The sequence below is a fragment of the Cucurbita moschata genome, unplaced genomic scaffold (assembly GCF_002738365.1).
Source record: "Cucurbita moschata cultivar Rifu unplaced genomic scaffold, Cmos_1.0 Cmo_Scf00003, whole genome shotgun sequence".
In the NCBI taxonomy this organism is placed as follows: Eukaryota; Viridiplantae; Streptophyta; class Magnoliopsida; order Cucurbitales; family Cucurbitaceae; genus Cucurbita; species Cucurbita moschata.
The window spans coordinates 680629-705210 of NW_019268519.1; the positions used below are offsets into that span (position 1 = coordinate 680629).

The 24582-nt window shown below is 39.5% G+C and overlaps 5 protein-coding genes across 12 annotated transcripts; all 5 read right to left on the reverse strand.

The window, feature by feature from the left end:
* Positions 1-111: 111 nt before the first annotated feature.
* Positions 112-3417, reverse strand: LOC111439266 (transcription factor bHLH79-like). Its single transcript, XM_023077040.1, has 6 exons — positions 2993-3417; positions 2441-2641; positions 2201-2266; positions 707-775; positions 544-621; positions 112-448 (listed from the first exon to the last, which is right to left on the reverse strand). The coding sequence occupies exons 1-6, from the start codon at positions 3281-3283 to the stop codon at positions 317-319; spliced, it is 837 nt and encodes a 278-aa protein (XP_022932808.1). The 5' UTR covers positions 3284-3417; the 3' UTR covers positions 112-316.
* A 2058-nt stretch (positions 3418-5475) lies between these two features.
* On the reverse strand, positions 5476-6835 carry LOC111440848. Its single transcript, XM_023077664.1, has 2 exons — positions 5812-6835; positions 5476-5695 (listed from the first exon to the last, which is right to left on the reverse strand). Exons 1-2 carry the CDS (start codon positions 6478-6480, stop codon positions 5540-5542), a joined length of 825 nt encoding a protein of 274 aa, XP_022933432.1. The 5' UTR covers positions 6481-6835; the 3' UTR covers positions 5476-5539.
* Positions 6836-7147: 312 nt separating this feature from the next.
* Positions 7148-9804, reverse strand: LOC111441055 (stress response protein NST1). The gene is made up of 4 exons (XM_023077957.1): positions 9196-9804; positions 8500-8613; positions 8084-8371; positions 7148-7691 (listed from the first exon to the last, which is right to left on the reverse strand). The coding sequence occupies exons 1-4, from the start codon at positions 9751-9753 to the stop codon at positions 7491-7493; spliced, it is 1161 nt and encodes a 386-aa protein (XP_022933725.1). The 5' UTR covers positions 9754-9804; the 3' UTR covers positions 7148-7490.
* Positions 9805-10205: 401 nt separating this feature from the next.
* On the reverse strand, positions 10206-17407 carry LOC111440811 (DDT domain-containing protein DDR4-like). Of its 2 annotated transcripts, none has more exons than XM_023077611.1 (12): positions 16341-17407; positions 16144-16254; positions 13941-14027; positions 13792-13829; positions 13632-13713; positions 13086-13192; positions 12818-12974; positions 12253-12345; positions 12011-12134; positions 11687-11729; positions 11411-11599; positions 10206-11328 (listed from the first exon to the last, which is right to left on the reverse strand). In XM_023077611.1, the coding sequence occupies exons 1-12, from the start codon at positions 16740-16742 to the stop codon at positions 10578-10580; spliced, it is 2184 nt and encodes a 727-aa protein (XP_022933379.1). In that variant the 5' UTR covers positions 16743-17407; the 3' UTR covers positions 10206-10577. The 2 variants fall into 2 exon arrangements, with proteins under 2 accessions (XP_022933379.1, XP_022933378.1); XM_023077610.1 differs by having other exon boundaries at positions 10206-11334; positions 16341-17406.
* A 1024-nt stretch (positions 17408-18431) lies between these two features.
* LOC111440684 (protein NUCLEAR FUSION DEFECTIVE 4-like) lies at positions 18432-24554 on the reverse strand. Of its 7 annotated transcripts, none has more exons than XR_002710011.1 (4): positions 23743-24554; positions 22355-23548; positions 19454-19525; positions 18432-19016 (listed from the first exon to the last, which is right to left on the reverse strand). XR_002710011.1 is itself a non-coding variant. In XM_023077587.1 (2 exons), exons 1-2 carry the CDS (start codon positions 24196-24198, stop codon positions 22421-22423), a joined length of 1584 nt encoding a protein of 527 aa, XP_022933355.1. In that variant the 5' UTR covers positions 24199-24554; the 3' UTR covers positions 22134-22420. The 7 variants fall into 7 exon arrangements, 1 of the variants encoding a protein (XP_022933355.1); XR_002710006.1 differs by lacking the exon at positions 19454-19525 and adding an exon at positions 20960-21286 and having other exon boundaries at positions 23743-24551; XR_002710010.1 differs by lacking the exon at positions 19454-19525.
* Between the last annotated feature and the right edge of the window lie 28 nt (positions 24555-24582).

Here is a 24582-nt window from a genome sequence, read left to right on the forward strand (position 1 = left end):
GAAGCAGCAAACTTCGTAGTTTGATTAAAAGAAAACACACTCGAAAACCACTCTGATCACAGCGTTACGGTTAAACAGAACTTCCTAATTTTTGAAACAATCAACTCTGAATTTGAAGAACGCAGTAAAGGAAGCTTAGAATGTTGAGTTCAAATTACTACTCAGTAAGATACAAATTGGAAGTAGGTTCAGTTTCTGCAGAGGATACAAGTATTTGATACCAAATGATCAAACATATATAATAGACCTACTGTGAACTAAATGAGGAAGCCAAAATAATTTTGACCTTTGGTTATAAGAAGATGCCTATTAAGTTCTAAGATGTTCTTTCAAAACTTCCACCGATCTGCATATGCAACCATTCAGGTTGTGCACCTTGGCTATATTCTCTTGCTGTTTGTGAACCATATAATATTCCAGCTGCTGCATCATATGGTTGATTAACAATCTGAAATGTCAGATGAGATAGTTAGCATATGCGAATCTCCCTTCTTTTCTTTCCCCCTCGTTAAAGAGTTCCAGTGGTCTTTGAATATTACTTACATTTTTTGCTGTAAAACCTTCAATGCCAGGGCTTATGTTCATCCTGGAATTCACAGTTTCAAGCTTCATGGAGAGGAACTACAAGTTTGAGCAAAATATCCAAAGCTCAGATTGAATCAGATTTTTTTTGAAACAAGCTTAACCAATCGATTTGAATAAGTACCTCGACCTGACGTTGCAATGATTGGATATAATTTATTATCTCATCAAGGACAAGTGCTTTTCCAATGACCTAATACATGCATATGCAAGGGAAAAACAAATGAAATGTTATAATTTGAACTTGATTTTCAAAATGATTGCAACCAAACTCAAGATTCATATATCCAACTCTAAGAACTAGAAAGAAAACAGAAAATTTCACCACCTTAATTAACTTTGCCCTTTTTCATGGGGTAAGATTAATGAAACTTCATAGATAGGGAGGTTTGTTCTAGTGTTATTCTCCTAATCTTCACAGACCACTCCAATTGAAAACTCTCTCCAAGGACTTCTTTCGGTGGCTTTCTTTATCTCATGTTGTTGTTCTCATTTCTTTCCTTCTCTTCAACTCCCAACCTCTCTGCTTTCTCCTCTTCTTACAGAGTTTCTCTCTCTGACTTCACAGTTATAGAAAGAACCAAGTATGGTAATATATTTGAAGGAAAGCTAATTGATATAATGGAGAGGGCCATGTTGCAACTATAGTTCATGTTTGGGAGTAAAATTGACCAATCCCTTCACTCTGTCTTCTACATCTCCGATCTATTAAATTTAGCAATTTTTTACCCTTTTCTGTTTAAGAGCTGGACACTGAGAGAGGACCTGAAAAGAGAAGAGAAAGAGAAGTCCTCTTCTCACACAAGCTCCTCTGTGACAGTACTAAGAGGAGATATGTTGGGAATATAAGTAGGTTATTAGTAAGGATATAGTGGCAATTAGTTAGGGGTGCGTTGATTATATAAAGCGTATTAGGGACCTTAGAGGGGTGGATTTTTGTGAGATCCCACATCGGTTAGAGAGGGGAACGAAACATTCCTTATAAAGGTGTGGAAACCTCTCCCTAGTAGACGCATTTCGAGAACCTTGAGGGGAAACCCGAAAGAAAGAGCCCAAAGAGGACAGTATCTGTCAGCGGTGGGCTATAAATGGCAGAGCCAGTTACCGAGCGGTGTGCCAGCGAGGATGCTGGCCCCCAAGGGAGGTGGATTGTGAGATTCGGAGAGGGGAACAAAGCATTCCTTCTAAGGGTATGAAAACCTCTCCATAGTAGACGCGTTTTAAAATCCTTGAGGGAAAGCTCGAAAGGAAAAGCTTAAAAGGACAATATCCGCTAGCCCGGTTTGGGCTGTTACCATTTTTTTTTAGTGGAATAGTTCATAGTGGGATTTGGGAGAGCGATAACCCTCTCGAAAGGCTATTGTTATATTGTAGTTTCTATATATTAGTTTCTTGTGTTTTATGTGTTTTTGGTACCTAACATCCACCAACACCAATAATCTTCCAGGTGTTAAACAGTCAAAGTAGCAATAACTACATTGCAGTAATACGTTTGGCTTTAAAATTGACCAAAGTGAAAAGTTTGAAAATCAAATTGTACCTACTCTTACAGTACAGGGTTGTTTTTACAATTTCAGCCGAATCATTGCTTGCAGACAAAATAAGAGATAAAACGTACCTTGTTACAACCTGGAACCAAGTCCTGCAACATTTTCATTCTCTCACTGATCTTCTCTCTTCTTGCCTGCACAAACGGGATAGTAAGACAAACAGGAAGAAATTTGGGCGAAAGGGAAAATGGATAGATAAGCTTTCCAAATATCCACCAGAAACTTGAAGCTGCTAGTCAGACTGCTAATAACTGTCTGATAAATGATTGAGATATTCAAATCCCCAATAACTGAGAAAAGTACATTACTCTTTCTGCTAAACTATGGCTATCAGTAGCTTGGCCCCTTCTCGCTCTCACATGGATGTAATCTTTTGGTGGTTCAGAAGGTTTCGGGCTTTGCTCAGCCGCCTTCTTACCATCTCCTGAGCTAGATTCCACTTCAGCTTTTATATCACCATTTTCATCCCTGGATTCCACTACTTTCATCCGTTTACCCTTTGAGTTATTCTGTAGGAAATTGAAAGTACAGAAATCATGAAAAAGTGCTTTAATGTAGTTAGCCAGAGTCAAAATATATGGTCGGCCGTCCAAGATTTAGATATCTAGATGCATCACTGGGCAAGTTTCTTGATAATCTTTGCACAGAGCAACAATAGGAATGGTTTAGAAAGATTATGAGTTGTTTCCTATTCCTTGGAACCTCCTCCCCTTCAAAATAGGAAAGGAAATGAGTTTCACCTTTCAAAGGTGAAAATACACTGTACAAATTTGAGTGATGTCATTTTTGCCTAAGGAGACCAAAACTGAGTCAACGTAGCCAGATTGGGAGCCAAGAAGTACAGAAATCAAAGCACTAACCAATTGATTCGCACTACTAGTGGAAACCATTCTGGAAGATTCATCCTCGGAGCTCACATCCTTCCTCTTCCTCCCACCGCCACTCTGCTCCGTCACTGTGGATTCCTCCATTGATCCATCGCGATTCGTGGAGCTCTCTGGGAAGCCACCAAGAATCTGACCCAAATTAGCCATTCGAAGTCCCAATGTGCTCCCACCCTGCTCCCCCCCGAAAGGCCAAATCGCGGCCAAGCTGTAAGCAGAAGGATTGGCAGCGGAGAAGGAAGATTCATTGACGAGTGGAGGATCCATTTCCAGCGACCCGAATAACCCACCGGCAGGAAATTGGGAAAATCCGATGTCAATGTGGAACCCCAGACAATGGAAGCGAAGAGCTTTAGGCTATGTATTCCGAGTTACCGAATTTGAGTGGAGTGTAGGTGGCGGAGAGCTTATTTATGGAGTAGTTTGTGGTCACCCACATCATTGGCCTCACCGGTAACAATAGCCGTCAATATTTAGGTTTGGCTAGTTAATTTTGATATTTTCATTACTTTTTAAATTTTTTTTTAATTTTTTTATTTTTACAAATTAAAGAATATAACACATAAGATTCTGTTGAGTTGAAGTCATCTCAGGAGTTAACTTGATTTTCAAAATAGTGATCTATCTTTAATCTAATTAATAAATAAGATGGGTCGAGACAGGTGGGCCAAACTTTGATTTTGAGTTGAGCTTGGATCGAGTTTAGGTTAATATTGAAAATCTATACACTGAAATTGTAATATATGGCTTATTTGAATGAGTGTTGCAAGGACAAGACGTTTGTCCTCCTTATAAACGTGTCGAGGTAGCTTTCAAAGTCGAGAAATATCGATAAATTTGCCTAACTATATCTAAAATGAAATTGGAGGGTGCAAAGTTAGGAGGGAAGGGGCACTGTCAAAGCCTAACTTGGTTGGCACAAAAAAGAGCTTTGAGGCACACTAAGTAATTGATACTCATAAAGGGTCTTTTCATCTTTCCTTGCTTGGTTTCTTACCCCACTTCCCTTTCTCAGCTTCATTGCCCTCTCTTTTCCTCTTGAGGGTGACCACTCCCTCTCTTTTTCTTCCTATAACCTTATTTTTTACGGCTTAAAAACTCGTCCTCCTACTCTATCGGTAATATTTTCCTATAAATTTAGATCGCTAGGTTTAATAAATATAACAAATATAAATCGACCCAAATCATCATTCTTTAATCAAACATACTAGTATGAGATATGTTGTTGCCAAAATTATGTTTGAAGAGGGAAAAACGTGACCTTTAAAACAAAAGAGATTCGTACGAACAGTGCCACACTAGCTCTAATGCTTAAGTTAAGATTTTATGAATGAGGAAGGACTTGTTACTTTTTATCATCTTGAATTAGGAGTTTTTGTCAATTTCTTATCGAATTAGGTCAAAAGAGGAATGGATCGAGCCAAACTAAGATCACGTAAGTTAGGATTGCGTGTGACATGTGCCCTCTTCAAGTTCGGTCTTGACCTTTTTGGGAGGTCGTCCACAAGGTCAGCCCTCATCCTCTTACCAAGGCTAACCAATGGACGTCAACCCAATTTCTTGTTTTTTTATTATTTCAAATTTAGTCTTTGTTCGTAAAGTTTTTGTACCAATGGAGACGGTAATCATAATCTTATATTCATCTCCATAATTTTATCGAAATTCACTAAACATACCTTAGAGAGTTAAATAATTTTTAACCCGACTTTGGTTAAATTAAATATCTTTAAGTTAATGTTTAGGTAAAAGTTGTCAAATAAAGCTAAGATGACATCATTCCAAATGGAACAAGATAATAATAATGTACTTTAAATTTTAGACCAAAGTCAGAAAGTTAGTTTTGCACTTGTTTTCCATTTAGAAACTTCCAATTTCATGTAACAAAAAAATGCAAGCTTTTGATTGGTTAGTTATCTTTCTCCATCAAACCTAAGTTAAGTTGTCTGCTACTTCTCACTCCAAGCACCAACCAGGCTATCTGGGCCGGGTTGAAACATCCAGGCCCAAAACCGTAGTTGGGCCCACATTGACATTGGAATTGGGCTGAAGTTCAGTAGTAACTGTACGGCCTCAAGCCCAGCCCAATTGCACGGATTAAGGGGAGAATAGTTAGAGGGTACCGTAGAGACCAGCTCTGGGAATAGGCACTGTCAAAACTCATTAAGTAGGGTCACTGTCTTGGTTGTTGGTATCCATTTTGTTTGGGCTGAGCTATAATGTGCACATCTTGTGTCGCAGAGGATATAAATCCAAACCCCAAAAGTGAACGATGTGGGTCATCGCCTCTGCAATCATTATCATCTGGAAATGCAGTTAACCCCCTGTAGATGACCGTTCTCACGGGGATAGGACCCGCGGGGAAGCCATGAACTTCAATTCCCAGTTGGCTTACGAACAGATATGGAGGTTTCAGACCCACACAAGCTCTCGATTATGAACATCAATGGCGAAATTGTAACTAAACAAAAGAAGATGATATGAAGATTGTTGGAACAAAGCGTGGTCAGTGATTCAGTATTATTTCTAATTGGCTCTTAGTACAGTGGTTTTGAAGAGCAGAATGTAAAGCTTTTGAGCCAGGGAAAAATACAGGAATCCACCCACTGAATGTGTCACAAATGATCCAAAACTTTTCCCCACAATACAGTGCCATGCCGGCCCGTATGACCCATCGAATTCCTGCAAAAACCAGCCAACCCAAATCACCATTTTGAACTAACAAACAAACTCATGATCCAATTCAGAGAAACAAAGAACAGAAGTTTAGATAGATAAACTAATCGATTTCTATCTACCTGTTTGAGACTCAACGCCAGCGATTTGGAAGTGAAGTTTTGCATACTGTCGTGGGCCTTTCTAGCGCAATCGACGGCGTGGATCTGCATAAATGGCGGCATATCGGCGGAAACCACTTTGACCCCATTGTTGGCGAACAACTCTGCTAGCTGAATCTGTGAGCCACAGATTGATTTTCTTCTTCCACTCCGTGAAGAAGACAGAGAAACAGAGAGCCTGCGAGTGAGATGTTGGTGGTCTACTAGGAGCTGTTTCATTTCCCTTTCTTTGGTGGTGATACAGTTGATCATGCGTTCGAATTTCTCTTCAGAATCATTGAATTTCTCAGTGGTGGAGTGCTGGCGAGGGGTTTCGTTGGGTTTTTTGGCTAGTTTATGGACTGTTCTGGGGCCGACCATTTTGGGGTTGGAGTGAAGAGATACAGGAACGACTTTTGGAGAAGGTGGGTGTGATTTTGACAAGTTGTCTGAGTCGGATAAAGGGGTTGTGGGATCTAGTTTTGGTGATGTTGGGTGTGGAGAGACAGCGGTGGCGGCGGCGGGGGTGGTGGGTTGGGTTCTACGGTGGAGATCCATTTTAGACGGAGGTGATAAGAGGCGCTGGAGTGAAGTTTGATGGGAAGCCATGGATTTGTGAGATATGATGGAGGTGGGTGGGTGTGTTGTCATGTGGGTTACATATGGACTGCTGATGGTCAATCTAACTTGCTTCTACGTACAGACACAGGCCTTTGACCACTTACTTTATTTGTTGTTTCAGTACTCTTTTCCAGTCTCGGTTTCGAATCTCTATCGCTTCAATATTCCTATTTTTAACCCACTTAATAAATTTACAAGGGAGGCAACACCGTTTGAGATGGCATGTTTAAGATAAAAGACCTGTGAGATCTCGTATAAAAGGACTCATCTTCAAGGTTTTGAAAATGTGTCTCTTAGAGAGAAGGGCGGGCTTGACTTGTTGTCATAAATGGTGTTAAAGCTAGACATCAGACGGTGTGCCAACAAGGATGCTGAGCTCCGAAGAGAGGGAGGTGGATTGTGAGATCTCATATCGGTTGAGGAGGAGAACAAAACAATATTTATAAGGGTGTGAAACCTTTTCGTAGTAGATGGAAAGCCAGAAAGAAAAAGCCCAAAGAGGACAACGGTGTGCCAACAAGGATGCTGAGCTCCTAAGAGAGGGAGGTGGATTGTGAGATCTCATATCGGTTGAGGAGGAGAACAAAACAATATTTATAAGGGTGTGAAACCTTTTCGTAGTAGATGGAAAGCCAGAAAGGAAAAGCCCAAAGAGGACAATATCTGCCGCCATATTATGAAAAATTTCAAATCTTAAAATAAATGGCTAAGCTTCAATCAAAACTGCAACATGAACAAGTATGGTTGAGACAAAGGTCATACAGTCCTACTGAAATTCCTAATGTATACAAAGTTAACTCGTTTATCTCTTTTCCAGTTTTGCACAACTGATATACTGAACAAGAACACAAGAACATTGGTAGGACGACACTAAGAGTTATCCCAAATATCAACATGCAGCTGGGTACAATCATCAAACCTAATTTTCACAAGACTATAGCTATACATCATGAAACTAGTCTTAGAACTCACTTTGCTCTGCTGAACCAGGAAGTTGAGAATCACAACGAACTCATCAATGCAAATTACAGAGGCGACCTCTAATTCCATGGGCTAGGCTGCCGAGCATCTCTGAGAACTGAGGTGCCCCCAGATGCTGCAGGAGAAGGTGAGGATGCAATGTAATTGGTTCCAGATACAGACACTGTGGGCATGTTTGGGGGAAGCCCTGATTGCCCAGTCGGAGGAAGGCACGATGGACTCCCAGATACGCTAAAATTTCCTCGGGATGGATGTGAGCTCTGCACATGTAATGTTATGTTATCTTCGTCTCACTCACTTCACTAGTAAAATGATAAAAACAGATGCATGTATGCCTGATTTTAACATCAGACATAAACAAAAGGAAATGGTACAATTTAAAATTCTGATACATTTTCTTACATCCATGTTGACTACATACACAATCCACTAAAGAACCACCAAGAACTCTGAAAACTGATACTTTTATGCAATTTTGATAGGAAAACGAAAGAAGTTCCACAGACAAGCAATCACAATGAATTCTCAAGGCACTATTGAATGTTATTGATGTATCCCTAATCATCCAAATAAAGTAAACATAACAAGTATAGTGCTCACAAACTCATATAAAACTCAACTAAATTCACACAAGTCATGTGACAGCAATTACCATATATGATTGGATGTGAGCAGGCCTTCTAAGAGGAGACTCTGAAGAAGGTGACATGCTGCTATTCTGAAGCATCTGACGAGAAAGAACATTATGGTTCAAAAGGTCATCAGCTTCTCCACCTTCAGTATCTCCACTAGCATTCACTTCAGAGCCTACTCTAGGAGCAAGCTGCCTGGTCATTGATCCTGTATCGGCCGAGGCATCCACTTGAAGGGAAGCCGAAGGGCGAATTGCTGTCCCTTGCACACTACTACGCCTTTTTAATTCTTCTTCCACATGCAAGATCTGCCAACCAACACCAAGAACATGATCTAGTTCACTTCCCAATCCCATAGGAACGTATGGGGTTTTATTTTGGAGCAGAAGGGCAGGGGCAAGAGCGAGGAGGTAAGGTGAAAGGATCAGGAATATACCTGTTTTAACACTTGCACAAGATTATGCTTCTTTTCATTCAAAACGTTTAACTTCTCCTCGACTTCCCTTTTCCTGTTCTCCTTGTCATCCAACAAATCTTCCTCCTTGTTTGTCTAGCACAGTAATACATACTAATGAAGAATGCAAAAAGAAAGAAATGCTGAAGAGAAAAAAGAGAAGGAAAAGAAAAATCCGAGTGCTTTGTTGAGGCTTGAGATCCATATCGACAACAAGCTTGAAAGTTCTTCCTTCAATGCCACCGTTAAAGACAACAAGAACTCTTTTTAAGTATGCCACAATCTTTATTTTACTTCAATTGTTCTTATCATTCTTCTATCAACAAGAAAGAAGGCTCTAAAAAATTTACAACCTTAGCATACAATTTGCATTAGTTATCTCAAAACATTCCTAAATTTCTGAAAGCCTCGTTAAGTAATCATCCTTCATTTTCCAATTCTGAAGAATAAGTTAACAACTGTGGATGTTACAGAAATAACTCTCCAAGTAAACATTTTGTTGAACCTAATCACAACCGCACCTAAATTCAGAAAGAACCAAATAAACTTTCTCAACCGGCCATTAAATTGGAATAGGTTAGATCAATGGGATTTCAAAACACAGAACATATACAAAATGAAATAGCAACAAAAAAGAAAAAAAAAATGAAAATCTAAAGAGTTGGTCATAATCAATACCTCTTTGTTAGGGTTTTCTAATACAGCAGGATTTTCATCTTTTGCCTGCGCACCACCATTTTCCACTGGATCAGAACCTTGCTCGTTAAAACAAGGTTTCGAGCCATTCACAGAATCAAACCCATCAGCCGATTTTGCCATACAGTCATCACCATTGTCCGACTTCTTCCTCTCCTTGACATCCGCAGTAGGTCTTTCACCGCCAACACTAACCCTTTCAGTTTCCAATGGAACCTCAGGCGCAGACCCGTTAGTTCTGGGTCCTTCACCGTCAGGTTTAATTGAAGAATTGGAATTAAGATTAGGGTCAGGGGAAGTAGAAACTTTGGCCGGCGAAGAAGAGGTGGTGGAGAGGAGACGAGAGAGGGCTTTCGAACGACGCTGCAAAAGGGATTTGAAGTCTCTAACAGAGATGTTGTGGGTGGGCATAAGCCACCGACGAGGAACATCGGGGACCCTGTGGAGGTTCCCTCTGTAAAGGGAAATGGCCACCATGGATTCTTCTCGAGCCGTGCTGCTCGGCGTCGGATCCCGTTTGCGACCTCCCTCCGATTTCATAAATTTACAAATTTTCACTAAGCCAAAGTCATAAATAAGCGAAACCCTTTTATCCCAAAAAGAAAGAACTAAAGAAAAGTGTCCCTATGGCAGCGACTCGACCACCAACTCATTTATTTTAATTTTTAAAACTTATTTTCAAATAGTTAAAATTATTTTTGTTGAATTAAAATTAATTTAAAATATTTTTAATTATTCAAAATTTATAAGATCTCATCCCCTTCAGGACTTGGCGTCCTTACTAACACACCACCGCCCGGTGTCTACCCCCTCCCTTTGAGGTTTAACGTCTTCTTTGACACACCGCTCGATGTCCACTCTTCGTCGAGGCTTAGTGTCCTAGCTAGCACACCACGTAATCATACGCATACAAGAAAAGAAAAGTGGAAAAGTGGAGGGATGATGAGAATTAAGGTAATGATTTGAGGGAGGATGGGCGCATGAACAATATGTGTAGCAGAATAGATAAGAGGTTATACATCTAAAAGCCAACTCTTTGGGTTACAATATCAGTGAAAAGGTTATTGTACAGGGATGGGTAAAACTATAGAAACACCAAACAAATTCGCCTTCCCCATCTATTGTTGGGTTTTCATTCAATGTGGACATTACTAAAAAATGGCCTCCCTAATCTATCGACTCATCGTCCTCATCATCATCATCATCATTCTTTACGCGACTGCTTGATTTAGCCTGGGGAACAACTCCGACGCTAATATCTTCTGCAGCCTTACCACAAAATTTATAGTTTACTATCTTACACTCAAATTCGACGACGGGGGAAAACTATAGCGGTTGCTATTAACCAAGCAAAATGAACGATACTAGGACTCATCCGAATCATCTTTCATGTCTGTGGTCGGGGCATCGTCGAAACCAGAGCCTGGAGCAAGTTCATTTAGATCAAGAAACTGTGTTTTTCTGGCGTCATCGGTTTCATCTTGATCTGGGCCATTCGATTTTTCGGGAGGAGGATTTTGCTCCTCTACGTTCTCCGCATAATCTTCTTCATCAGGTTGATCAACTTTCATTTCTTGGTCCTTCTCTTCTTCTTCGTCGTCCTCCTCGTTATCAGACCCTCCTCGACTTTCAACCGAATAATCCCCGTTCTCACTAGCATCAGTGTGCTCATCTGATGCACTAGTCTTTTTATCATTGTTATTCTCTGGTTCAGATTCTGAAAGATCGTACTGCCCATAATTTATTTTGCTTCGAGTAGCCCTTTTACTACGTCTCAGACCTGATTGAATCTCACCAACAGACCGTAGCTTCGTTCCCCTCCGCGTACGTCCTCGCGTTCTTTTTACTTTTCGTGGCCGGTCGCTGTCATCACTAATGCTAAAGGATTCTTCTTCCTCTTCCTCCTCCTCTTCCTCGTTATCTTCTTCATAGTGATACTCCTCGTCTCCTTCGGAACTGCTGGATGTTTTCCTCCTCTGCTTGCGTTTTCGTAGATACTCCTCATCATACACAGCTTCACCAACTATGTCATCGTCACTGTCGAAGTCTGCATCGTTATCTGACAACGCTTCCACATAATCCTTTTCTGAATACCGTTGTGGCCTTTGTCTCCGTCTATTGCTAAATGTTCGATCAACAAATAAGAACCTGAAAATACTTGAAGGTAAGAGAAACACAAAGGTCACGTTTTCTATACCTGCGATCCAACTGTTCGGACATATGGTCTTCATCGGCATCGTCGTAATCAGGTGACTTGGGAGATAGTGCACTGAAATTGGAGTTTTGAGATGCATACGACGGACCGCTCCATTTTCCATTCGCAGAAGGTTCAAGCTTTACAACATCTTCTTTTCTATCATTAGGTTCTGGGGATGGCGCCTTACGCCTGAGATAAGAGTAAGCGTAAGGTAATGCAAGATAAAGATATTATACATGGCCTAGAAAGAAGATCATGTAGATACTAGATTCATACTTGGTCGTCTTGATAGCCTCGTTGATCGATCGGTCATAATCATCTGCAAGATGATTTTAACATTCAATTGTAATGCAAATGTTAATCGTTTCGACGAGAGATTGCAGAATTACTTATTGATATGAGGTGGAGGTTTCAAATCTATGACATCTTAGAGGAAGTAGAGATGCCATAAGCACTGAACTGCTCGTGTTGATAGCAAACGAAAAATAATAGCTATGAAAGTCACTTATTCTGCACTTCTCTCCACAGATTCTTCACCTCACACAAAAATAATAGCTACAAGAACATGGAAGAACGAAAACGAAACAAAAATTTGCATACCAAATGTATAAGTGACGGGTTTTCTGTCACGAAGCGAGCGTCCAGGAGCGAGCCCATCCACAAGTGCAAAATTATCCAAGAGAAGAGCTTGTCTATGCTGTTTTTTCAGCAACTTTTCTTTTCTCTGATAAACAAGTTAAGTGGAGAAGATAAGCAAGAATGTTTATTATGTGCAAAGCCAATAATGAGACTAAAAGGGCAACAGATCAGCAAGGTATTTTCATAACGGACAAACCGAGCACCTTGTGAACCTTCTCGATCTCAGGAAGCATGTCCACCTTCAACTTTTTGCCAAGTGAAGCCTCTGAACGATTTTTACTTGTAAAAAGCTTTTCCTGCACAATCATACTGACAAGTTCTAACAAGAGTTTGGACCATAGATTTTAAAGTAACAACGATACGGCTAAATATAAGAAAATTTGTCAGTGATCCATTGCCCGCACGGGCCACAGTCGTTCAATAAGACAGTCGTTCCATAAACTTATTGAACGAGGATAGAACAAAAAAGCTAACTCATTCAGACAGGTTATGGTACTTGTTCCAAATAAGAGCAGAAATATGATTTCGATCCATATAAACGTATATTTAACTAATTGGATTGAATTCAGAACGATCTTCTATAAAAACGTTCTTTAACTTATAATGTCGGATGAGTTCTTACATCCAAGAAATTCTAACATGTTATATTTGAATAGTCGATTAAAAGACGGAAACCACAGATTAAGAAAGCAGTTTTCGTTCGGGGGAGGGGAAATGAAGTGTTTTCCATGAGATGCATATGCTGGGGTGATCGGTATAGCAACTCACCGACACATCTTGAAATTCATCAAAATTGGTTGCAACTGTTTCCCACTGGTATATTGTAGAAGGAAGGACTTGTGAACCTTTGGCCTTGGGTTTTTTCAACTCGACTTTCCTAATCTCACGGTACAAACGATGACCAATAATGGGATCATCCTCATACCTGCAATAACAATTGCCACATAGTCGACACACAATAAACGTATTAAAGAAGTCGGGATATTTTATACCGTTAAAAATGCCACAACATGAAGAGGTTAAAAGAAAACTATACCAGAAACAAGTTCCATGTGAATCTCCACCAATTCGTTCTTTGCGAAACGCTGAAAGTTGAACTCCATGTTTTAGGGAATTTTCAATGTAGCTGCGGATATCTTCTTGCTGCAACGAACAATTTATCTCTTGTTCAACTTCAGTAGTTCTAAAACTATATACCGACTATAGGACGAACACATTAAATACAAATGAACCCAACATGACATACAGCGAGATGATGCAGGAAATATAGGATCAGCGAACAATAAATGATCGAAAGAGCAAAAAGTGATTAGCCTGATCATTTGAGGGCTTGGAGAAAAGGGCAATGAAGTGAAGGATTAGAAAGTCGATTGACACGGTTCTCAAGAGAGCTCACACTCTGGACCTACCTTGTTGCCTGTAGGATGTTGCCTACTGGCAGTATAGAGAACAAAGTCTAAACCAATAAAACAGTTGTAAACGAATAAAGAAATGTCGCTCGGTACTGTCAAACACTACGTCAACTTCACAAAGGCAATTGTATTGTAACCAGAAAATTTGGTACTTATTGAGAAGACAGTACCTCAACACGAATGTCGCATAGTGCTTTCAAGATAACCACACGCATCCCAGGATCAAGATTTTTATAAACTTCAATTTCAACTCTGAAAACTCATAATGATTAGGAACATAAGAATGAAGAACATTTTTAGATATGGGACATGAAATCTCTAGGCACTCACCCATGTGAAGCAACAATAGGCAGATCCCCTTCAGCAACCTGCATATACAAACCAAGGACCACGAGTCAGATTGGAAGCTAGAACTGTGGGATTCCATCACAGCCACGATACAGGAAGATATGGATAAATATGAAATATATGGACGATACCCAGTGCCACCAGTCTCGCAGCTTTCTGCACAATACAGTCACCCATGTATCCCGAGTAAGGGCCATTCTTGTAATAGGAGGAATCGCCTGAAAAACACACAAAATATAAGTTACAGGGAGCCGATTACGGTTATTATATAACATTAATAACGTGTGTGAGTTTGTTGTTGGGAGAAAAAGAAACACATTCTCAAACGAACTAGCAACGCATCAGAAGTCCTTGTAACAAAGTTAAGATGGAGGTGAACTATACAACTTGAACTAAGGATCAAATATTCCAGCAATTACCGGCAGACAATAAGTTGCAAAAGTAAAACAAAAAGGTAAAATTTTCAGAATGAAGTAATGTGATGCTTAATAAAGAAAATATGTACAGCCCATAATTTTCATAAATCGACAGATTCAACTGTTCTAAGCGGTGAGGATGAATTATATAGACCAGCCTAAACGACTACATAAGAAAAGGCATGAAAATTAAAGTTCATTCCTTTTGATGGTGGGGGATTTGAACACAAGATATGAAAGAAGAGTTTTAAAGATGTACGCTAATGGGCCATTTGTGCAACTTCAACAACTAAAGTTCATTTCTAAAACTCAAAACTAGAACGAGAGAATAAAGCTTAATTAACTTTATAGGAAAGGGAGCTAAATATTGAAATATAACCTAGTGGCCAACCAGAGAGGAAAAGGTAGAATTCACCTCACAAATTAAAACTTCTGTGAACAAGTTATTAATTGGCATCGCTTACCACCCAAGGCGACTGCTTTTCATCCATTATTTAATGGGGGAAAAACCCACACTGCCCACCGCTAGCAGACATTGTCCTCTTTGGGCTTTTCCTTTCGGGCTTCCCCTCAAGGTTTTAAAACGCGTCTGTTAGGGAGAGGCTTCCACACTCTTATAATGAATGTTTGGTTCCCCTCTTCAACCGATATAGGATCTCACAATCCACCCCCCTTCGGGTCCAACATCCTCACTGGCACACCACCCGGTGTCTGGCTCTAATACCATTTGTAACAACCCAAGCTCACCACTAGCAGATACTGTTCTCTTTGGGCTTTCCCTTTCAGGCTTCCCCTCAAGGTTTTAGAACACGTCTATTAGGGAGAGGCTTCCACACTCTTATAATGAATGCTTGGTTCCTCTCTCCAACCGATGTAGGATCTGACAATCCACCCCCCTTGGGGTCCAGCATCCTCACTGGCACACCACCCGGTGTCTAGCTCTATTACCATTTGTAACAGCCCAAACTCATCACTAGCATATAAGGAATACTATTTAAAACACGTCTGTTAGGGAAAGGTTTTCACACCCTTAGGAAGAATGTTTTGTTCCCCTCTCCAACCAATGTGTGAGATCTAACAGACAATCGGACAAAACACACTCAAAGAAAAGTTTCATATGTCCAAAATATTAGAGAAGCTCTAATCCTTCAAAACATCAGAAGTCTAGCAACAAAAATAGGATGATTGGTCCTCTACAGCACATATCCATCCCAACAGTTTCAAAATATTAAGACTTAGCAGGCACAAGAGAGCATTTCACAAACCAACCCTATTCATAAGAATAAAAGCAATCACCAGTGTTACAGTTCAAAGTTGTTTTAAATCAAACGAAACGTTGATCATCCAAAAGAAAATACCGAAACCTTAGCCCCTGCCTAATAAAAACACTTACATTTGCAAAATATTAATGTTCATCATCAACAGTTTAAATTACATACAGATAAAACGCAACTCTTTATTGCAAAGCTTAGAAAACTTGAAGCTTCACACAGAAGTCCAATTAAAGATGAGAGAATCTTAAAGCAACACTAAGCAAGTATCTTTTGAAAAGGTAAATCTACGCAACTCTAAGAAGGAAAGGGAAGCATCTCTAAGCAATATGCATAAGTTTTTTACCAGAGGAGAACCTGTTATTGAATAACTAATTATTGATCACAGAACTGTGAAGTTTCTCGAGCTTCAAACCTAAACAAGATGCAACTCTCAGATGAGAAAGGAACAAATCCAGTAAACTTCTCTTTCAAATAAATATTTGGCTTGAGAAACTAACACTAAGAACTCCCACCAAACCTCCAAATGAAACTTGAAACAAAAAAGTAATGACCATAAGTGGAGCAACAAATTGAGCTAAGTTAGAATGATGAGCAAAATGTGGATAACCCAGCATAAACTTTCCAGTTTAAATTCAAGTTCCAACCTTGAGTAATGGAATGTGTATGTCACTCAAAGTGTCGTTGGGTGTAATCAAGGCCGTCTCAAACTCCTCCACCGTGAATTCATTATGAATATTCAATAGTGGCCTGAAGACCTGCACCTCGCAAAAGAAAGAATTGAAGTCTCAAACGCCAACAATATGCAAATTTTGATCAGGAAGACATACCCCACAAAACTTACATGCAAGAAATTAAGTACGGACGCCAGTTCCCACTTCGACCGAAGACTCCAACGTGGTAACTGTGAGGGCGAAGGCTCCTCAACCAGAGGGGTCACGATCTTGCTGCATTGCTGCTGCTGTGGCGACTCTTCGGTTGGCTGCTCCTTTTTAGGCTTCGGCTTGCGCTCGACCACTGACTGAGCAGCCAAGAGCCGCTCTGCAGCACGAAGGGTGCAAGCCCGAGAGGGTCGGTTTCTCCTCGTGGTGGGTTGTTCGGATATAGTCGCGGTGGTGGGCTCGTTCTCGAGAATAAGGTCATGGTTAGCCGTGGTGGGGTTGGGGTTGTCGATGTGGGAAAGGGGCTCAGGGGAGGATCGGTCAGAAGGGATCGGAGGAGGAGGAGGAGGAGAATCCAGCGTCATAGTGGGCGAGATCACGAACAACAAAGCAAGTTAAAGCAGGAAGATTACATGTAAAAGAAGCCCAGTTGGGAAATTTTGCATTAGAAACAGGAATGAATTAGTAACCAAACCAACAAAAAGGGTTAGTTTTATTTGTTAACTGAGAAAGCAGGAGAGCAAAGACGAAGATGGAGGACCAAAGGTCCAAACCATCATTCAAGAAAGAAGAGTTAGGTTTTTGAATATCTATATTCTCTTTCTTCCCTTGTTTCTTAATCCTTCTTTCCCCCACTTTATATGACTACAAATTGGGGGAAATTTTGAACCAGAGAAGAAACAGAAGAATGGAGGAAAGGAAGATACGAAGAGAGAGAGAGAGAGAGAGAGAGAGAGAGAGAGAGAGAAATTGAAGGGCTGAACCAAAAACACTACCTGGAAATTGGACACACAGCCTTTGGGGTTTAATTTTAACCTTTCAGTAAAATTCTTCTCCTTAATCAGTATCTCAAACAATCCCCTTTAATAAATATACTCATAAAGATTGAATTTTTACGTTGAACACCAGGAGCCAACCATTTAAGTTTGTTGTCAGGACGTAAAAGAAAAGGGGAAATGAGATAATTTTAGGGTTTTTTGCTCTCCCCCCACCACCTCCATTGCCACCTTACTGTTTCAATGTCCTTTCTCCTTCACCCATCAAACTTGTTCATCCAACAAAGCTCAAGACTTTGGCTTTCCTCTTCTTTTAAAAAGAGAAAAGAATAGAAACCCATTTCATTTTTTCTCTCTCAGATTACTGAATATCATTTACAAAGAATTCAATGGTCAATGAGGATTTTTGTGGGGGTTTTTTTTGGCAGTATTAGGTTAGCTTAGCACTGCTAATTAAGGAGTTCAGTTGCTTTATCACCCTTCTAATGATCTAAATCGGTCAACTTTCTGCTATATTGTGGCTCTAGTTTTTTAAATCAAAAGAGATCTGAGTTTACTTGAGCGTGCTTAATTTAATATGCATTTGTTTTGAAGATTCTTCCTTTTATGTTGGAATTATATTTGCTTCAATATGGAAAGTTCTCTTGTAGCAGTCAGATTTTGGTGTTTCTCCATTTACAGTTTTTAAATTCCATTGGGATTTGATCATGAGGGCAGTGAAATCCCAGTACCCACAATTTGAATGATGTTTCGCTCACTGTTAGTAGATATTACTCTTCGTTAACGGCTTCATTCTTCTCCTCAATCGATAAAGATCTTACAATTCATCTAGTCTAGCATTCTCACAATCTATTTCATTCTTCTCCTCAATCGATATAGAATCTCACAATTCATCCCCTTTAGAGCCCACAGCATCCTAGCTAGTACTTGTTCATCTCTCCCATCAACCTGGGATTTCACAGGTTCGATATCTATTTCATACCCATCAACCCACGAAATGATATTAAAATGCCATTTTCAGGATCAATTGACAAGGCCACCTGTGTTGGATCCAATCAAATCAATGCAGATGCATATTGGTTTGAACCTGTCTGTTTGCAATCAAACTTTCTCACTTTTACATCTCTACAATGGTTGATCAGAGCTCTTTTATTATAAATCTCTTTTTCTTTTTTTGTTCAATTATTTTTTGTGGTTCAGAGTTATTTTGGTAGCCATTCATTCACTCTCTTTCATTTGTCTGTTGCGGATAAATATATGATCTGGATGTAACTCAACTGTGGCAAACAACTTTTGTAAACTGTTGCTTCATTTGCCCATCACCTGGTGCAGATTTCATATTCCTATACATGATCAACACATTTATTTGATGCCCACTTCTTCACGTTATCAGGCAGTAGAGCTGCCAACTATTTACATTGGTCGGTAGATCGGGGTAAGAGAGGAAGGAAGAAGCGAGACTCGAAGAACAAGCCGAGCAGCAAACAAGATCTGCAGATATTTATGTCCTCCCCTCAAATTACAGCTTCTTACTGCCATAGCTTAAGCTTCTTTTCTTCTTTTTCAACTCAATGAATAAATGGTAGGCTTCCAACTACGAAAGCAACAGTAACACGGTCGATCGAATCCTAGAAGATTGAAGCTCCTCTCTCTTGCACTTGATGAACACTGACTCTGTCCCCAATCAAGTGAGCTAGGGGATTTCTTGTCATCCAGAAAGCCAGGTAAGAGTCATCCATTCTGGCTGGTTCTTGCTTCACGACAGCATATGTGTAGGACGGGCGGGCACTGCAGATGTTAGCAGAGACAATTTTGATTCTGCTTTCAAGATAGGAGTCCTCTGACTCGGACGAATGCTGGGACCTGAAGAATTCGAGATGCTACAATGACTTCATAAAAAGGGTGGTAACATAAATGGTTAAATGGTTACTTACTTGAGTAATGTTCAAAAGAATACATTCAAGAAAACCTTCTTTTACTCTTTTTAAGGTGTGAAGTGTCGCGGTCGTCATGTCACAACCTACTCTCTTCATAGTATGGTTGTGACACGAAGCACATAGGCTAATAGGTTATGCTTATGTGTGATATGTATTGCGACATATATTACTAAATATCAAATAATAGATTATAAACTTACTTAGATAAAAAGTTGCTAAAAATAGACATCAGGAAGAAAATAGAAAGACGCCCATGACACAACAAAAGGAGAAAAGGAGATAACAAGAGGAAGAAGAAACTAACATTTCAGAATACCAAAACAAAAATACTAGAATCTACAATGCATCATTCCATAAGTTTACCAGTGGAACAATAGCTCGACCGCCCCGTTCTCAGCCGAAAAAAGGCAAACAGGTAGAAGTGAATTGGAACTCCTGGAAATCCAAGGACAAACGAAGATACCTTGAAGTATATACAATTTAAAATCTTTCATTCCTGAATGCTTCTATGAATTTAAGGATATTCTCAATCGTTTAAGAAATCAAGAGCATGAAATTCACAAAGCACAGTATTTCTCATTTTTCACATCCACAAGCACGCAGGTGGCTAGCAACACCAGAAAAAAATGGCGCCATAGGGAGAAGAAAAGTTAACGCAAAAACTCAAAAAAAGTTGAAGATGCACCTAGAATGTACACATTCAGCTTCCAGCAACGGGTCACTAATGATTTTGAAATTAAAAACCTCCTTCGTATCAAATAAAATCTTAACTAGCTCAACATATCCAACTATTAGGAATCACCGATCTCCACAATGGTATGATATTGTCCACTTTGAACATAAGCTCTCATGGCTTTGCTTTGGACTTTCCCAAAAAGCCTCATACCAACGGAGATGTATTCCTTTACTTATAAACCGATGATCATTCCCTAAATTAGCCAAGGTGGAACTCACAACGGGTCACTAATGATTTTGAATTTAAAACCTCCTTTATATCAAATAAAATTTTAACTAGTTCAACATATCCAACTGCTGGATCCTTCTTCAGAATCCCCACCCCTCACCTTCTACCTTATATTCAATTTCGAAGTATGTAGAAGCCTATGAAGAGCAAAGAACTGGTTCAACAAGGTAAACCAGTCCAAAGTGTACATGTACAAACTACAGAGCGCTTTTCTGTTTCTTGGGGGAGAAGGAAGGAAAGAGAGAGAGAAAGTGAGATTAACGTCTCTCGTGAAATAAATGCCTAAAGGTGATTTTGACAAATTGAAGATAAACTACACAAAACAAAGAAAAAGAACTTTTTCACTAAGCCTAGGACAAGGAGAGAAGCAACATGATAACTCAAATTTCAGAGAGGGATTCAACTAGGCAGGCAGGCAACAGGCAACATATATACGTGGTTAGAGTAAACAAACCAATAATAAACGGAATTGGTGTTTAAATAACCCCATTTCTCCATGGCATGCATATGAAAAATTTCCACTTTCTTGAAAACACATATAACCATATTAAATCTAAAATTCAATTATGACCCACATGGCATGAAAGAAAGAACAGTGATTCCAGACAGGCAACAAAGGCAACGCCTTGGGATGTATTTAGTTTTAACACAGGAAATGGAATCTTTATTAGACGAACACGACTCTCCACAATGATATGATATTGTCCACTTTGAGCATAAGCTCTCATGCCTTTACTTTGGGCTTCCCCAAGAGGCCTCACATCAATGGAGAGTATTCTTTGATTATAAACTCATGAACATTCCCTAAATTAGCCGATGTGGGACTTTCATCATCCAACAATCTTAACCTCCTTTTTTTTGGAATGACAAGAAGACTACTCATAAAATAGAATAAAAAGAATTACCTCCAAAAACCAGGCGAAGAATAGCCATGTGAAGGACTGATGATTACAAAAACTCCGATTTATACAAGGATCTAGTGTGGTTACAGAAAGCTCTTGTGTAAGCACTGCACTTGGAAGTGTTATTATAAACAACCATTTCAAAATATTGAGCATCCCCCTTGTTGACCCCATTGAAAACTATGCTGTTTCTATCCTTCCGTAATTCCCAGATGCCCAATATGATATATGCCAATATTTTGATACCACTCTCTCATTTTGATACCTCTCATTTGGAATATTCCTCCACAAAATGCATTTTGCTATGAATTCAGGATAGCTGGTTGAAAACTGGGCAAGATGAGGAGATAATTAAGTTTACATACCAGTACCGATTCAAAAGATTAGGTTTCTAAGTTCTAGTAATGATTTATGGGAGAAAATTAGCTTCATACCATGTGATAGTAACAACCTTTTTCAAAATAAAACAGAACAAGAAGAGAAAAGAAATGAAGAAGAAGAAGGATTATTTACATGGACAATCAGACACATCAATTGATTCAGACTGGTACTGTGAATCAAAGTCATGTTTCATTCAAATCCAAAAACCATTTTTCCAAACTAAATGCCACAATGTCACAACAAACTTATATCCTTCAATCCAAAAGTGACTGAGCAACACTATAATTCAAAGGAACTCCCACCATAGATTCCCTTTCTACATTGCATCTTGAAGCTAACAAAAGTAAAGAAACTTAAACAATAAATTCTCTCACTTTGAGCGCTACGAAGTAAAAGAAAACTAACTTACGAACAAATTCGCTCACGATGCAACAAATGTTTAGTCTTCTCACAATACAACCACGTACACAACATATTCTACAAACATGAGAGAAATTTTTGTCATAAATTTAGGCTGAGCTAAGGTGGAAAGATGAAATCAATCAGCTAAATTAAACAAAGAAGCCCTCATAAACCAAGTCCAAACGTTCCGAATTCTTCAGTATCGTGACCCCAATTGCCTATAAGCATAGTTTAACACATCCATCATTTTCTTTTAAAAGAAATTTAACACAGAATAAAAGACAATGAGATCAAATGTAAAATTGATGTCAGATACAGGACTTTCCATAGAAATGTATGTCATCCCAACAGTATAAATGAATATATTCCTGTTATTCTCATTTTCGACTATCAATTAGATATAATATACTAACAACTTCATCTCTAAGCCAAACCAAATCACACAACAATGAGAGTTCTAGTTTAATCTTAAATTGTTTTTCTTACTTGTACTACAAACTTAAATATAGACGATTGTGTACATACGCCAACACATTATGTTGTTTTTCCTTCCGATGTAAAAAATCAACCTACAACAATATATGAAAGGAAGAACAACGGCATATCAGCAATTACCTTATTAGCAGTGACCAGGAAAACCTCCATATTTCACTTTGTATGTCGTATGTAGTATTTACTCCTTTATCCACTCGATGAGTGTTGCAGCCTTCTAAAAACAACTTGATCGTAGAAACTTCTTCTCCGGAAAAATAAGCCAAGGGCTGCCAAAGAGCCCAAAAGGGTGGCAAAAGCCATAATCAGAAATGATAACATGAAGCAGTAAGTTCCAGTACAAGTACCTCCTTCACCTGATGCTTCTTTGTCATACATATACCCAATAACTCTAACTGAAAATATATAAGATCCAACAGGGCTTGCTATTGTAATGGCATTGAATATAGTACCCATGTGTACAACACCAAATATTTCAGAGGTAATTGTTGGCATTAATGACCATTGAGACCCATAACAAACACCCACTAGCACCGAACCAGCGAAAAGAGCACCAGGCAGACCAGAGGCAATCACTACATGTCCAATGCTCATGGTTGCCAGAGTGATGAACATGAATAATGGCCTAGCCCACCCTTTGGCATGGAGAAAATAATCCGATACATATCCAGCTCCTAAACGACCAAAAAAATTCCAGATGCTCCACAGGGAAACCAAAATAGTTGTCTCCAAGCTTGTGTAACCAAGAGATAATCCTATCTGGCTGATATTATTCACTGTGGCTAACCCTGTTCCCATGCCACAAGCTGTTGCAAAAAATAATATCCAGAAGTCTATGGTGTATAAAGCTTGAAAGAGGTTCAGGCTTTCTTCAGACTCCCTTCTCCGTTCATTGTCGAAATCCTCGCTCTCTTGATTGGAGCGACTAATCAGCTGATCACTCTCAGTAACAGAAGGGTGCAAAATCTTTCTGGATTCTCTCTGCTGGGCTCTAATTGCAACATATAGAGGAGAAGCAAGCAATATCAAAAGTAGAATAAATGAAGCAACTTGTAGAGGGAACTGGAAAGTGAAAATATGCTCTAGAACTATCTTGAGCATAAGGTAAGTAGCAAGGAACAGAGTAACTATGGATAGGGAATTTAGATGCTTTTTATCAACTTCATCGTCTGCATTGTGAATTCTCACAAACCACATGAACAATAAGGAATTAAGGGTCGGAAGCAGTGCCAGCATTAGAAGAAACGAAGTAGGTTGTTCATTAAATATTGTCTCGTATACTTGAATCAATATTGCTCCACTCAAACCAAGAAACCCCTGACGTGAAAATGAACAATACTGAGTGATGAACAATCCAAAAAACAATGAACAATTGAACTTCCTCAAAATGATTTCTAGATAGAAAGTGAAACAAATCAGGGCTGAATGTTCATATACCGTATTCAAGATACATAAATTAAATCATGTCAACATAATCGTGTTATTTGAATTTCAAACATGTGAAGACTAACCTTCATGATTCCGACAATCGTCCCACTATAACTGGGGAAATTCCGAACGCCAGTTACAACGTTAGCCGTGTTGAAGAAGCTTTGAGCATGAGCAGCCACCAACATGAAAAAGCACATAGCGGGAAGCGGCGGGCGAGGAAAGACGCCAGCAACGGCAGCCCACATAAGGAAATAACCCAAGAAGCACTGAATTGCACCGGCTAAATGAACAATCCACGGCCGACTACCACCACCATCAGCGGTGGCATAGTAGTAGAGAAAGCCCGCGAGGACGCCGCAATTGACACCGATGTCTTTGAAGACAGAAACGATATCCAAAGTGGACTGATCGTAACCCTGAGTTGACTTGAGGGTTTGCGAGTAGATGGAGAAGGTGTAGAGAGACCCACTGGTGCACTGAATCCATACGCTGGCTACTGTTGATACCCATTTGTTATTGAAACCGGAAATCTCCATTTCCAATCCGTTGAATTGAATTTGCCTGGCCCTCTTCCTCTTTCTCTTCCCCTATCTATTCATCGAGTGAAGCTTATGAATCTCTCGAACTCCCTAATCCACTTTAATTCTGCCTAGATCGTCTTCGCCTTGCTCACACCTGTCTTGAGTTTTCAGTAATGGCGAAGTTTCCTGTGGACTCATAGTCCCAATCGATTGGGAATTATCCGATTCCATCAAGAAATGGGTTAACCATAATTTCCCGCGTTGGTGGGAATCGGGATGAAATTAGTGTGTAAAATCATTTGTCTATTCTGATTATTCTTTTTCCTTTTTTGTCTCTCCCATATCTTTTTTTTTTCAACGGACTGTAATTGAATAAATATTAATTATGTTCAATCTCTC